The following is a 15,652-nucleotide window of genomic DNA, read 5'->3' as shown; positions in this document are numbered from 1 at the left end:
AGTGGAAGGAGGAGTGGATGAGTGGAAGGAGGGGTGGATGAGTGGAAGGAGGGGTGGATGAGTGGAAGGAGTGGTGGATGAGTGGAAGGAGGGGTGGATGAGTGGAAGGAGGGGTGGATGAGTGGAAGGAAGGGTGGATGAGTGGAAGGAAGGGTGGATGAGTGGAAGGAGGCGTGGATGAGTGGAAGGAGGGATGGATGAGTGGAAGGAGGGATGGATGAGTGGAAGGAGGGATGGATGAGTGGAAGGAGGGATGGATGAGTGGAAGGAGGGATGGATGAGTGGAGGGAGGGATTGATGAGTGGAGGGAGGGATTGATGAGTGGAGGGAGGAATGGATGAGTGGAGGGAGGAATGGATGAGTGGAGGGAGGGATGTACGAGTGGAAGGAGGGATGTACGAGTGGAAGGAGGGATGTATGAGTGGAAGGAGGGATGGTTTTTTTTTTTTTTTTTTTTGTATGCAGAATCGAGGGTCGTGAAAGAGCTAACATTTATCACAAAAAAAAAAATCAAACAGACAAACAAAACACAAAAAGAGGGAGCGGTAGACAAGATGGGGAGAGAAGGGGAAGCACACAAACACAACATTTGAGAGCAGGGACATCAGGAGATGTGTGGGAGGGAGAGGGCTTGGGGGGAGGAGGCGTGGGAACGGGGGAGGGGAGTGGGAGAAGTATAAAACATAAGGACACCAAGGACTTCCAGGAAAGAAGTTGGTATTTCAAAAAAGTGGATTTGGGCTGAAATTAGTGGGGGTAGAAAAGATCAAGGTTTTGGATGGAAGAAGATAAGAGATGGTGGTGAACAGCTGTTTTAAAGACCTGGAGGGAGGAGTGGGATTGAAGAGAGTGAGGGAGTTTGTTCCAGAGGCGGGAGAAAAGAGGAATGAAGGCGTGAAGGTGAGTAGAGAGTCTTGATTTTGGCAGTTTAACCATAAGAGGGTTGCAGGCAGATTTTGTGCGACCTGCAGGAATATTTGGGGGACAGAGCCCAGAGAGAGCTGGGGGAGCAAGGCCGGAGAGGAGTCGGTAGAAGACGGAAAGACCACCAACCTGCCTGCGGTGAGTAAGTGAAAGGCCCTCGGAGATAGCGTCATCGCGGGAGATTCCAATGATTCTGAACGCTTTGGTTTCAACAGCGTGAAGACAAGCTAGGTGTGAGGCAGGAGCACCAGCCCAGAGGGGAGAGCAGTACTCCATTGAGCTGCGGATGAAAGCCTTGTATATGGCGAGGAGCTCAGGTGTGCCAAGGAAGGACTTCGCACGATGGAGGATGCCCAGTCGGTGACTGGCTTTGGAGGCCAGCTTGGAAATGTGGTTTTCCCAGGAAAGATCATGGCAGATAGTGAGACCCAAAAGATTGAGTGACAGAACTTCTTGGAGAGGATTTTTCAGAAAGTGGATGGGAGGGTTGTCCAGTCAGTCTTTTCGGAGAGACATCGTAAGAGTGTGAGATTTGTCAGGATTGAAAGACATGTTCCACTTGTTTGCCCAGTCTGTGATTTTGTCCAGGTCTGCAGAGAGTGAGGAGGCTGCAGGCTGCCGATCTGAGGGATGAGGAATGGAGCGGCATAGAGTGGAGTCATCAGCAAAGAGATAGAGAGGATTTTCAAGAGAGTCAGAGAGATCATTGATGAAGACCAGAAAAAGCACAGGGCCCAGAACACTGCCTTGGGGAACTCCAGCCTGAACAGGAAGAGATGAGAGAAACCCATTCAGGGCCACACGTTGACTGTGACTAGAGAGGACGTCCGCCAGCCATGCGTGGAGATTTCCATGGATACCAAAGGAGGAGAGTTTGGTGAGCAGAGCGGGGTGCCAGATCGTATCGAAGGCACGTGATATGTCAAGGGAGACAGCTCTAATTTCTTGTTTGGTATTGAGGACCTCCATCCATTGTTGAGACAGCAGAAGCAGCATGTCCAGAGTAGAGTGACCTGGTCTGAAACCAAATTGATGATCAGAGATCAAGCCATTGGAGAAGAGGAAAGATTTCATATCCGAAGCAATGATGGATTCCATGACTTTGCTGATAATTGGGAGAAGGCTGATTGGTCTTTAGTTGCAAGGATCTGTTTTTGCACCTTTTTGTGTAAAGCGGTGATGTTGGCTGATTTCCAAGAAGATGGCAGATGACCTTGAGCAAAAGAGAGGGTGAAGAGAACAGAGAGAGGGAGTGAAAGAGCGGAAGAACAGGATTTTAGGACCCGTGGGTTGATGCCGTCAGGTCCAGTTGCAGAATCAGAGTCGAGGGTTGACAAACTTTTCCACCTTGTCAGGAGGAAAGGACACGGAGTCCAGGAGCAGCTGGGTACGACTGGGTACGGTGTGTTCAGAGAGGGATGGGTTTGAGACACAAGATTTAGAGGCAAACACAGAGTTGAGGCATTCAGCTTTTTCACGTGCGGAGTCAGCTATGTAGCCGTTTGAGGTAAGGGAGGGGATGGAGGGGGAACAAGTGGATGAGTGGAAGGAGGAATGGATGAGTGGAAGGAGGGATGGATGAGGGGAAGGAGGGATGGATGAGGGGAAGGAGGGATGGATGAGTGGAGGGAAGGATGGATGAGGGGAAGGAGGGATGGATGAGTGGAGGGAGGGATGGATGAGGGTAAGGAAGGATGTAAGAGTGGAAGGAGGGATGGATGAGTGGAGGGAGGGAGGGATGGATGAGTCAAAGGAAGGATGTATGAGTGGAAGGAGGGATGGATGAGTCAAAGGAAGGATGTATGAGTGGAAGGAGGGATGGATGAGTCAAAGGAAGGACGTATGAGTGGAAGGAGAGATGGATCTCTCAAAAGAGTAATTTTGTTAGCTGTTGAATCCACATTCCACATTCCCCCGTCGAAGTTTGTTCCTTCCTTCGCTGTTTTTGCTTGGTTCTTAGATTTTTCCCTTCTCCCCCAAACTTCCCCGAACATCAACTCTTTGTCTAACGTTTTAAACCTCCCCCCCCCCCCCAAAAAAAACCAAAAAACCAACTACATTTATTTCCCTTTCTCCACGTGTGCTGTTGTCCCATCGTGTGCTTCTGTCCACGTGCGCTGTCTCGCCCCACCCCCATTATCTCCTTGCCTTCCACCTTTTCCCCTGTTCACGTGACTCGTGGTTGTCCCTCTCGGCTCCCTCTCCCCGTTGGTATTTTTGTGAATATAAGACTGTTCTTCACAGTTCTGTTGAAATATGTTTAAACTTTCCCCTGCAGTGTTTTAATCAGTGGTACATTACAACATGCTGTTTTTCTTCCTATTTAAAAGGCTTTTTTCAATTCCCTCTTCAACTGATTCCACTTCAAAAAAAATATTCAATGTCACAATTTTTCCTCACTACATGCTCTAAATTCACATTCATTCCACCCCTCCTCTATCGTTCTTAAACGGATCACGAACTTGAAAATCACAATAAACCTAATTTGTTATAAATGTTCGTCTTTCATTAATCATCCACTTTCTGAACTCCCCCCTTGCACCTCCCCTCCAAATCTCCCCCCTTGCCCCTCCCATTCAAATCTTCCCCCCTACCATCCCTCTCCAATTCTCCCCCCTCCCCCTCCTCCTCATCCTCAAAGCTGCCTCCTCCCCACTTCGTCTCCCTTCTATCCCATACCTCCACCTCCCCCAACCTTCGACTTTCCTCTGCCTCCCCTCAAACAACTCCTCACTGTGCCTCATCCCATCACCATCAAACCTTTCATCCTCCTCATCCTTCCCTTTCTTGTAACTCTTCTGTCATCTCTGACACACTATCAACTGCTCTCACTACCTCCCCATCTCATCCTTCATCTGACCCTACCCCTCCCCTCGCCTGTCCTGCACCCGATGCTCCTCCTCCTCTCCTCATTAACGGTATGGACCTCAAACATCCGGGGCCTTCACTCAAACCTGATTGATCTCTCCATTCAGGTTGCTTCTGACAATCCAGACTTGATCTGCTTAACAGAAACTTTCCTCCTTCATGATGTCTCTGATTCCTTAATATCTCTTCCTGGTTACTCCCTCCTCCGGTATGATAGACCTGAGCCTTGTCCTGGTGGTGGGGTGGCTATCTTTATCAAAAACTCTCTTCCTCACTCTCCTTGCACTGCCCTCTCTCCACCCCACCCCCAGGAGCACCTCTGGCTACGGCTTCCTCTCCGCTCCCACCTTTTGTTCATATGTGTTCTGCACCGTCCTCCAAACAGCGATGACTCCATCTACATCTCGCTGTCGGACAATATGGACCAACTTCTATCAACTCATCCAAACTTTCTCTTCCTCATATGTGGCAAAATATTTCTTTTCCTTATATTCCTTATATTTCCATATATTTCTCTTCCTCATAACTGTCATCATGCCAGCTGGCTGGGTGTGGGTTCCTCTCTCACCAGCCATGGCACCTCAGCAAAGGCCTTCTGCGACTCATTGGGACTGACACAATCTGTCAATTTCCCGATCCGGATCACAGTCAATGGAGTATCTTCTCTTCTAGACTTGATTATGACAAACTTCCCTGCAAATGTCTGCTGCTCTTCTTCTGCTCCAATCGGTTCTTCTGATCATGTGCTTGTTAAAGTGGACATCTCTCTGGCCATTCTCAGAGAGCCTCCTCAGCGCCGACAAGTCTGGCATTTCACTCAGGCTGACTGGCACGGTCTGCAAGCAGCCATCAATCATCTGGACTGGTCTCCCATCTCCACTGCCTCCGACATCAATTCTTCCTGGGAATTCTTCCAAAGCAAACTACTCTCTCTCTCATGCACAGATTTATCCCATCTCGTCTTCAGTTGTCTTACCCTTCATCCCGTCCATAGTACACTGAATCTTGTGGTGTGACAGTTGCCCTGAAACAACTTGCCCTTGCCTTTGCCTCTTGGAAGGCAAATCAAACTGAAGGCAATCTCAGTTCCTTCCACCAAGCTCGGAACAAGTGTGTGTCTACCCTCAGGAGTGCCAGGAAGCACTATCTCTCCACACTCAAGATTGAACTCCCAAACCTGTCTCCTTCCTCCAAATCCTGGTGGCGTCTGGTCAAATCTGTTTCTGGTGTTTGTTCCCCCTCCATCCCCTCCCTTTCCTCAAATGGCTACACAGTTGACACCGCACGTGACAAAGCCGAATGCCTCAACTCTGTAATTGCCTCAAAATCTTGTGTCCCAAACCCATCTCTCTCTGTTCCCACCTCACCCAGTCGAACCCAACTGCTCCTGGACTCTGTGTCCTTCTCTCCTGACAAGGTGGAGAAGTTTTTGCCAAACCTCGACTCTGATTCTGCAACTGGACCAGATGGCATCAGCCCACGGGTCCTAAAATCCTGTTCTTCCGCTCTTTCACTCCCTCTCTCTGTTCTTTTCACCCTCTTTTGCTCAAGGTCATCTGCCAGCATCTTGGAAATCAGCAAACATTACCGCTTTACACAAAAAGGTGCAAAAACAGATCCCAGCAACTACAGACCAATCAGCCTTCTCCCAATTATCAGCAAAGTCATAGAATCCATCATTGCTTCGGATATCAAATCCTTCCTCTTCTCCAATGGCTTGATCTCTGATCATCAATTTGGTTTCAGACCTGGTCACTCTACTCTGGACATGCTGCTTCTGCTTTCTCAACAATGGATGGAGGTCCTCAATGCCAAACAGGAAATTAGAGCTGTCTCCCTTGACATATCACGTGCCTTCGATACGGTCTGGCACCCCGCTCTGCTCACCAAACTCTCTTCTTTTGGTATCCATGGAAATCTCCACGCATGGCTGGCGGACTTCCTCTCTAGTCGTAGTCAACGTGTGGCCCTGAATTGGTTTCTCTCATCTCCTCTTCCTGTTCAGGTTGGAGTTCCCCAAGGCAGTGTTCTGGGCCCTGTGCTTTTTCTGGTCTTCATCAATGATCTCTGACTCTCTTGAAAATCCTCTCTATCTCTTTGCTGATGACTCTACTCTCTGTCGCTCCATTCTTCATCCCTCAGATCGGCAGTCTGCAGCCTCCCCACTCTCTGCAGACCTGGACAAAATCACAGACTGGGCAAACAAGTGGAACATGTCTTTCAATCCTGACAAATCTCACACTTACGATGTCTCTCCGAAAAGACCGACTGGACAACCCTCCCATCCACTTTCTGAATAATCCTCTCCAAGAAGTTCTGTCACTCAAGCTTTTGGGTCTCACTATCTGCCATGATCTTTCCTGGGAAAACCACATTTCAAATCTGGCCTCCAAAGCCAGTCGCCGACTGGGCATCCTCCGTCGTGCGAAGTCCTTCCTTGGCACACCTGAGCTCCTTACCACATACAAGGCTTTCATCCGCAGCTCAATGGAATACTGCTCTCCCCTCTGGGCTGGTGCTCCTGCCTCACACCTAGCTCGTCTTCACGCTGTTGAAACCAAAGCATTCAGAATCATTAGAATCTCCCGCGATGAAGCTAACTCCAAGGGCCTCTCACTCACTCACTGCAGGCAGGTTGGTGGTCTTTCCGTCTTCTACCGACTCCTCTCTGGCCTTGCCCCCCCAGCGCTCTCTGGGCTCTGTCCCGCAAATATTCCTATAGGTCGCACAAGATCTGCCTGCAACCCTCTTATGGTTAAACTGCCAAAATCAAGACTCTCTGCTCACCTTCACTCCTCTTTTCTCCCGCCTCTGGAACAAACTCCCTCACTCTCTTCAATCCCACTCCACCCTCCAGGTCTTTAAAACAGCTGTTCACCACCATCTCTTCTCTTCCCCCATCCAAAACCTTGATCTTTTCTACCCCCGTGAATTTCACCCCAATTCCACTTTTTTGAAATACCAACTTCTGTCCTAAAAGTCCTTGGTGTCCTTGTGTTTTATACTTCTCCCACCCCCCCCCCCCCCCTTCACACGCCTCCTCCCCCCAAGCCCTCTCCCTCCCACACATCTCCCTGCTCTCAAATGTTGTGTGCTCTCAAGTGTTTGTGTGCTTCCCCTTCTCTCCCCATCTTGTCTTCCGCTCCCTCTTTTTATATATTTTGTTTGTCTGGTTGATTTGTTTGTGAAGTAAATCTCAGCTCTTTCACGAGCCTCGATTCAGTATACAAAAAAAACCAAAAAAAAAAACCACGAAGAGGAGCAATGCCCTGAATCCCCTCCAACAATTGTCCGTTGGGCTGCGATTCTGTGCAAGTGCATCATTTTGATTGGATGTTGGAGATATGGGCGGGATTTCACAGACTAATCGGCTGTTTCTGCACGTACAACTATTATCGATAATAATCTCCCACCATTCGTAAATTGCTATTTAAACGGTTAAATAGCTGTGCGTGCGTACAAACGTTTTTTGTCAGCATTTAAATGTTAGGTGTGTGTTAGTAAGACACTCGCTAAACATCTTTCATAAATTTGGCCCTTATTGTTATTCTAATGTTACCTTAAACTGCCAGGAAGTATATGAGAGTACAACTGCAGTTCTAACGACACCATTTTTGCCTAATGCTTGCTTCAAGGCCTAAAACGCCCTCTTAAACATGCCCTCGCCGACGTGTCAAAGTTTATTTGGTGTTTAAACGCTTGTGATTGGGTTTTGAGCCGCATTAGAGAAACACTCTTCGGCGATAGGCGCTTAACTTTGAGCAGGGGATCATCGCACGATTAGCGATTCTACATGTGTCTGAAATGCCTTTCGTAAGTTCAACCCGTAGTGATCACAAATTTGCAAGTATGCAAGTAAACTCTCATTATTTACTGAAACATTTAGTAAATATCAAGGTTCTCACGTTATTAGCCCCCGTTGGACTTAGTCCGTTGGGTCTCATCTGTCCGCCCGTCTGTCCGTCCATCCATCCATCCATCCATCCATCCATCCATCCAGGGATGCGTGCATTGCATGCGTCTGCAACCAGATCTCCGAGATGTGTGGACTTTTACACGTTGTGTCGCAGGATGAACAGCAACAGAAAGTATCAATATCTAGACTAGCAGGGAAACCTTTCCTGACCCTAAACAGAATTTTAAAAAGTCTAACCCCGAAAAAAAAAAAGTCCATTGTCTCCCCCCTGGTGGTTAAAGTACTCTTTGCGGTTCTGAAAGAGGAGACGAACAAGAGAGATGCTGGCATACGCTTTCACCAATAACGAACAATGTGTTAGGCCAACATAAACTGATAACCCGCAGTGTGCTTTACCTCCGTGACTTTGTGAATGCTTGTCCAGCTCTCCGGAGGAGACAAAATGGCGACCACATTGTGAGCAGCTGTAAGGTTTCTCTCCTGCAACGCCACACCATAAAATACGGTGCATACAGGATGACATTAAGCCGCCGAAGAACAGTTGCTGAAGATAACGCAAAAAGCAAGTGACGGTATGAGAATAATGCAAAAAACTCCACTCTACAATCACCTTATCTATCTTATATAAATATTTTCAAGTGTTTGTGTGCGTGTGCGTTATCCATTCACAGCCTAACTGTAGCACCTAAAGGCCCCAAAATTTATGGAGGAACTTCGGAGTCTGGGAACGGTTTTCAGCTGCTTCCACCCCCCATATCCACCCCCCTATCCTCACCCCTCCTCCCCCCTCTCCCCTCCCCGCTCACATTTTGCACAAGTGCTGAGGATACCCAGGCTTAATTCAAAGGCACCAAAAGAATCCCCTCCTTCCCCCCAAATAAATTACCTCACTTGTATGTATTGTGTGTACATCTGAAAATCATCGAAAAAGAATGGCTGGGCCAATCTCCACCAAATTTTACCACTGCCGGGAAAAGCTCACCCAACCAGGCAGCGCCGGGAACCTACCGGTTATTTCAAGGATCATCATTGATCCTCAGACAGCTTCCATCTGCAGCATGTTTGTTGTGATATTTCCCGGTATCTCTTTCAAATACATGTATCCCGCAAGGTTGTACTTTATACTCCAGGCACTCCGAATATTACTGGTATGAAGCAGATTTTCTTCCAACACACCTGTGTGTGTGCGTGCATGGATGATGAGGGAGCTGGACACAGTAAACGTTTTTCCACAGGCCTCGCACACATACGGCCTCTCACCGGTGTGCCGTCGCACATGGTATTTTAGTGTGCTGGCTTGTGAGAAACGCAGCCCGCACGTTTCACACACGTATGGCCGTTCTCCACTGTGTTTTCTGGTTCACGGCAAGGAAAATAAGGATTGTTAGGACACTCTTGAGAAGGTCGTGGCAAAGAAGTGACATCAGGAAATGCTGCAAGATGGTGAGGTTCAACATTAGAAAGGTGAGACTGAGATAATGAAAACAGTAATATGGATTGGGCAAAATAAGATTATCAGGACATCGAGATGGCTTTTTCTGATAAGGTATTTAAGGTGTTGTTGCTTTTCATAGGTAGTAGGGAGCTAGGGTGCAATAGCAAATCATAACTAAGGATATTAGTGCATATCTCAAGTTGTCTTTGAAACATCACACAATTTCGATGAAACTTGGCCACAAGCTTCAAATCTGATGCCAAACGTAAGGTGTATTCACCGCATCAACATCTGAGCACATTAAAGGGCTTTACGGGGAAGGGGAGTTTGTCCCCCATGATAATCATGGGTCCCTGTTTGAGGCAATGTTTTTAGGGCCGGATGCCCTTCCTGACGCCAAACCCTTGGTCGCCTCTTACGATGCGCAGGGATACGGTGTACCTATTCTAAACGGGGGTACACACCGGGATCATTCATCCCAGCAAGCTGGTACTCAATTTGCCGACCTCGGAAGGATGACAGGCTGAGTCAACCCCCCTGGCGTTAATTCAGCGATCGACCGGGATTCGAACCCAGGATCCGAGGATCCCAAGCCAGCACCCTAACCGCTAAGTCAACACCAGGTTCTCTGAAACTACACACACAATTTTGATGAAACTTGGCCACAACCTTTGTCTGATGCCTAACGAGGGTGTATTGACCACATCGAAATCTGAGCACATTAAAGGGGTCTCCAGGGAGCAGGGCCGCCGATGACCAGAATGGGTCCCGGGGTAATACCAAGTGTCGGATACCCTTCATCCGAGCCTCCTTCAAAAAAAAAAAAAAAAAAATCAACCTAAAGCTCAGGAGGTTTCTGTATTTTCATCAGACCAAACACGCCATGGTTCAGGGAAATCAATTTGTTTGTTTTTTTCTTCCGTTTTGTATGTGCCGAAAACACTCCTCCACTAACACCCAAAAAGGGAAATTTATATTGAATATAATACCTTCCGAGGTCGGCAAATTGAGTACCAGCTTGCTGGGATGAATGATCCCGGTGTGTACCCCGGTTTAGAATAGGTACACCGTATCCCTGCGCATCGTAAGAGGCGACCAAGGGTTGGCGTCAGGAAGGGCATCCGGCCATAAAAACATTGCCTCAAACAGGGAACCATGATTGCCATGGGGCCCGCAAGGCTAACCCCCGCGAAAATGGCCTTAAAAACGATCATTCACACACACACACACACACACACACACACACACACACACACACACACACACACACACCTCTCTTATGGTATAGATGAACGGATGCGTTTATTACCTCCGCCATCAAAGGTGCATAGAGGTTATGTTTTCACCCCTGTCTGTCTGTTTGTTTATAAACATGATATCTCAAAAACTTGTGGACGGATTCGGACGAAATTGAGCAGAGACGTAGCGTATGTGACAAGGACGAAATGATTCGATTTTGGTGAAGATCCGGATTCGGATCCGGCTACTAGAAAATTTTAAAGTGAGTCTTCGCCATTGAGAGATAGGGTCAAAAACGATGGGTAGATCAGGGTATGAAAGACTGGACCTTTGGTGATTCCTGTGGTTGATTTTGATTAAATGTGATTCTGTATTGTGATTTTCTGGTCCACTGTACAAAAACTTTTATACAAAACGTAAACTGTTCACCAGGTGGAGGTATGCTCTCCACCGAGTGCTGTTCTAATTAACTCATTTCATCCAGATGGGGTTTGGCCAATGTTCCTGTGTGCAGTTACGTCATCAAGTCATCACCGCAATTACCATAATGCAAGTTGTTCCGACAGTAGGTTATCACGAGAGAGAGTGTTCCTGCCCATGACAAAAGTATGCCACGGAATTGCCCTGAGTGACTTGGAGGGAGACACAAAATAAAACTGAACACAGTGTTTCATCGTCTATACATCTATACAAGGGGAAAGGTGACCCTCTGGACTGTGGCTCGTATCGAGCGATAAAGTTATTGGAGCATGGAATGAAGGTATTGGAAAGGGTGTTGGAGAGGAGGATAAGGAAGAAAGTGAAGATTGACGAAATGCACTTTGGATTTATGCCAGGAAGAGGAACGACAGACGTGCTTTTTATTGTGAGGCAGTTGCAGGAGAAGTATATGGAGAAGAGGAAGAAGTTGTTTCTTGGGTTTGTTGATCTGGAGAAAGCATTCGATAGGGTTCCACGTGAAGTAGTGACATGGGCATTGAGGAAGTTAGGAGTGGAGGAATGGTTGATCAGAGTAATGATGGCAATGTACAAAAGAGCGCGCACACCGCACAGCTGTAAGGACGAAGGACGGGAACAGTGGTGAGTTTGAGGTGAAGGTGGGAGTGCATCAGGGGTCGGTACTAAGTCCACTACTATTTGTAGCTGTGATGGAGGTGCTGGCTCAGAACATAAAGGAGGGTTTACCATGGGAGTTGTTGTATGCAGATGATCTGGTGTTGATTGCGGAAAGTATGGATGGACTGAAGGAAAAGATGAACAAGTGGAAGGAATGTATGGAGACAAAAGGTCTGAAGGTGAATATCGGAAAAACGAAGGTGATGGCAAGTGGTAAAGCATGTGGTGAGGTAGAAAGAACTGGGAAGTGGCCGGGCGCTGTGTGCAGGAAGGGTGTCGGAGTGAATTCCATTCAATGTACAATGTGCGCTGAGTGGGTTCATCAAAAATGTAGTGGTTTGAGAGGGTCATTAACCAGTGTGGCAGCTACATTCAAGTGTAAGGTGTGCACAGAGGGAGCTGCAGATGGAGGAAATGTTGAGTTGGATCTTGGAGATGGCGTGAAGCTGGAAGGTGTGAAAACATTTTGTTACCTTGGAGACATGCTGAATGGAGAAGGTGGATCAGACTCGGCAACGGTTGCTCGAGTGAGATGTGCATGGAAGAAGTTTCGGGAACTGAGTGGCGTGCTGACGAGGAGGGGAGTGTCATTGAAGCTGAAGGGAAAGGTGTATGCTGCATGTGTGAGAAGTGTTGTGATTTATGGGAGTGATACATGGGTAATGAACGTAGAGCAGCAACGAAGGCTGGAAAGGGTGGAAATGCGAATGGTTCGGTGGATGTGTGGAGTCTCGTTGAGAGAGAGGAAGACAAATGATGAATTGCGAAAGATGATGGGAATAGAGCCTGTGATGGATGCTGTGAAGAGAAACAGGTTGAGATGGTTTGGTCATGTGTTGAGGAAGGATGAAAGTGACTGGTTGAGAAGAGTGATGGAAATGAATGTAGAAGGAAGTAGAGGACGGGGAAGACCGAGAAAGACTTGGCTAATAATGGTCGAAGAAGAAATGCGGGCAAGGGGGTTAACAAGGGGAGATGCAGAAAATAGGGCAAAATGGAGAATATTGTCATGGGGACCGCAAGGCTAACCTCCGCTCTTGCAGGGAAAATGGCCTTAAAATGCCTGTTGTTGTTGTTTGTTACAGTGTTTCATCGTCACAAACAATCATTGTAACTGCCTTTAGAGGCCATGTTTCCCCGCAGAGCGGGGGTTGGCCTTTCCCCCCTTTTTTGGGCACCTTGGTCCCCTTTTTGAAGCAATGTTTTATGGCTTAGCAGGGGCGGATCCAGGGGGGGGGGGGTGCAGGGGGTGCGCACCACCACAAACCACTGCAACGCAACGGCATGGATGTGCTGGAGGCATACTCTATGATTGACGACAAGGACGCGCTCACTCAACTCCGGTCAAATGCAGAAACTGAATTCTGTCTTTGGTTCAATCACGCTGAGGCCATGATAGTCAGGTGTCTTAGCAACAATTTTTAGGCGTAATGTTACCAAGCCGGACAAAAGTCCCAAATTTGGTATGGAGCTTCGTTTGGACCTATCAATTGATTTTAGCCTAGGAGCCATCCTGACCGTTTCAGATTTTCCAAGATGGCGGCCAAAATTCAAAATGCTGCCAGCAAAACTGAAATATCATATGTCTCTGGCTGTAGAAGTCACAGATAGACAAATGAGGTATCAAATCAGGGGTTTTTGAGGTCAGTGAAACTGATTCAGGGAAAGGTACATATTCATATGTCACTTATTTTCAAGATGGCGTCCAAAATCCAATATGGCCGCCAAGGAAAATCATACTATAATGCAAGGACTTCAAAAGTTTGTTCGCCTAAGGCTCAGGCATCGAAGGATGGATTAACTTGACACTTTGCACACCTATAGATATCGTTTTTGACCGTGTCAATGTGGGCCGTTTTTTTCGATTTCTATCCTAATTCAGGGGGTACAGGGAAAGTAACGTTACTTTGCGGGGGTTCGGTGACCCGGATACGCGTCACACCCTCAGGTCATATGGTTTATTTACAAACACCATGCTTTGATGACGCATGATGGGTACTATCCGTCGTAGACGGGTACTATTGCTAGTTAAAATGATATGAGAGTATTAACAGAAATTATCTATTTGTGTCTTTTCAGATAAATCAACATGGAGCTACCTGTAGACTTTAGTCGCTGCATTATCTGCCAACAAGAAGCAGATGAACAGTTAAAATGTCCACTTCTCAGTCCAGGACCAAACGCTGATAATAAGACATCTGCCTACCAGTCATTCTTGAGTAATGTCGAACATTTCCGCGAGATTGATCAGCTCCCAACTGAACTGAAGTTTGGGAGTGATCAAAGTGTTGACGAACTTGTGAACAATTCTGCATTGTGGCATAAATCGTGTCATTTAAAATTCAACAATGAGAAACTGGCAAGAGCAAGAAAGCGAAAGAAATCCAATCCCGATGGTAGACAACAAATTAAGCGCCGGACAATAACCATGATTAGGCAATGTTTGTTTTGCGAGAAAGGCGCAGATGAAGGTGACCTCCATCTGGTTTCAACATATGATATGGATGCCAGTCTAAGAGCTATGATCAACGAACTGCAAGATACCCAACTACTTGCGAGGATTGTTGGTGGAGATCTCATAGCTATGGATGCAAAGTATCATCTAAAATGTTTGACTAACCGTAGAAATCGGTATCGCAGTCACATGAGACAGTTACACCATGCAACAGTAAACATTGATGACGTAATGAATGAGTCTAGAGCATTTGTTGAACTCACCAGTTACATTGAAATGTCTGTTAATGCCGGGACTTTCATCTTCAAATTATCCGAGTTACACTCACTGTACGTGAATCGGCTTGAGGCGTTGGGCATCAAAAAGACTATCAACAAACCAGATTGAAGGAACAGTTACTTGAACGATTTTCTGATGCACAAGTGCAACATGATGGGTGGGGCATCGTTCTAATATTCAAAGAGGGAATGAAAGACATGATAAAAGATGCTATGAAAAAGCGTGACTTTTCAGAAGCTGCCCTGATTCTGGCACGTGCGGCAAACATCGTTAGAAAAGATATCTTCCATCATGAAGGATTCAAATTCACTGGCCAGTTTCCACCAGGTTGTCAGGAGAACTCATTACCCTCTAGTCTGAAATTTCTCGTCTCCATGATTCTCAATGGTCCTAATCTGAAAGACCAAGAGAGTAATGAGTCACAAGTGTGCCTAACTATTGGGCAAAACATCATCTACAACGTCAAGAAAAGGAAACTTAATTCGCCTGTGAAAGTCCGGCACACTCTTGACCGAGAACCTTCGCTAATAATTTATATTGGCCTCAATATACATGCGCTGACTAGGAGCAAGAAAATCATCCAACAGTTACATACAATGGGTATCAGCGTTTCCTACGACAGGGTGATGCAGCTTGAAGACTGGCTCGCCACAGCTGTATGCGAGAGGTTTGAAGATGATGGTGCAGTAGTTCCGACTATTCTTCGGAAAGGTCTCTTCACCGTAGGAGCTCTTGACAATCTCGACCATAATCCGAGCTAAACCACGTCAAAGACATCTTTCCACGGCACGGGAATAAGTCTTTTCCAATTCCCAAGTGAGAGGGAAGAGCCTGTTGCTATACCACCATCTGGGTCACAGACTCATTCACTTCCAGACAGTTATGCCTCTGTTCCTGCTGTTTCGCTGAAGACCACCGATGTTGCTGTTCCACAGAATAATGTTCAACCCATCAAATCTGTTTTACCAGATGCAAGACGTGACGAATATGGCTGGATAGAACATGGTCTTCAACTTGTCAATGATACGGAACTAACCACCTTTAGAGGCCATTTTTCCCCGCAAAGCGGGGGTTGGCCTTTTTCGGGAGCCGTGGTTGTTGTTGTTTTTCGGTCCCCTTTTTGAAGCAATGTTTTACGGCCGGATGCCCTTCCTGACGCCAACCCTTTGTCGCCTTTAACGACAAACAGGGAATTACCAGTGAGCTGGTACTCAATTAGCCGACCTCGGAAGGATGACAGGCTGAGTCAACCCCCCTGGCGTTAATTCAGCGATCGACCGGGATTCGAACCCAGGATCCTAGGATCCTAAGCCGGCACCCTAGCCGCTAGCCCAACACCAGGGTCAATGATACGGAACTGAGCAAGGATAATTCGCTTACATGGTCTGCCTATCATGCCTCTAAGCAAGAGGTGACAGTA

General features: G+C 47.1%; 1 protein-coding gene across 1 annotated transcript in view; it reads right to left on the bottom strand.

The window, feature by feature from the left end:
- The window catches only part of MYNN (myoneurin), a 73,246-nt gene that overhangs the window by 17,808 nt on the left and 39,786 nt on the right, over window positions 1-15,652 (bottom strand). The window contains exons 8-9 of the mRNA XM_068112149.2: window positions 8,885-9,063; window positions 8,105-8,188 (exon numbers count right to left, since the gene is read on the bottom strand). Of these exons, the coding sequence (XP_067968250.2) occupies window positions 8,105-8,188; window positions 8,885-9,063 (263 nt within the window). The remainder of the gene's footprint in view (window positions 1-8,104; window positions 8,189-8,884; window positions 9,064-15,652) is intronic.

This window comes from Myxine glutinosa, chromosome 4 (assembly GCF_964187855.1).
Source record: "Myxine glutinosa chromosome 4, kmMyxGlut1.1, whole genome shotgun sequence".
NCBI classification, from domain to species: Eukaryota; Metazoa; Chordata; class Myxini; order Myxiniformes; family Myxinidae; genus Myxine; species Myxine glutinosa.
Note: the sequence above shows the minus strand (reverse complement) of the source record. Positions and strands in the feature narration are given on the sequence as shown.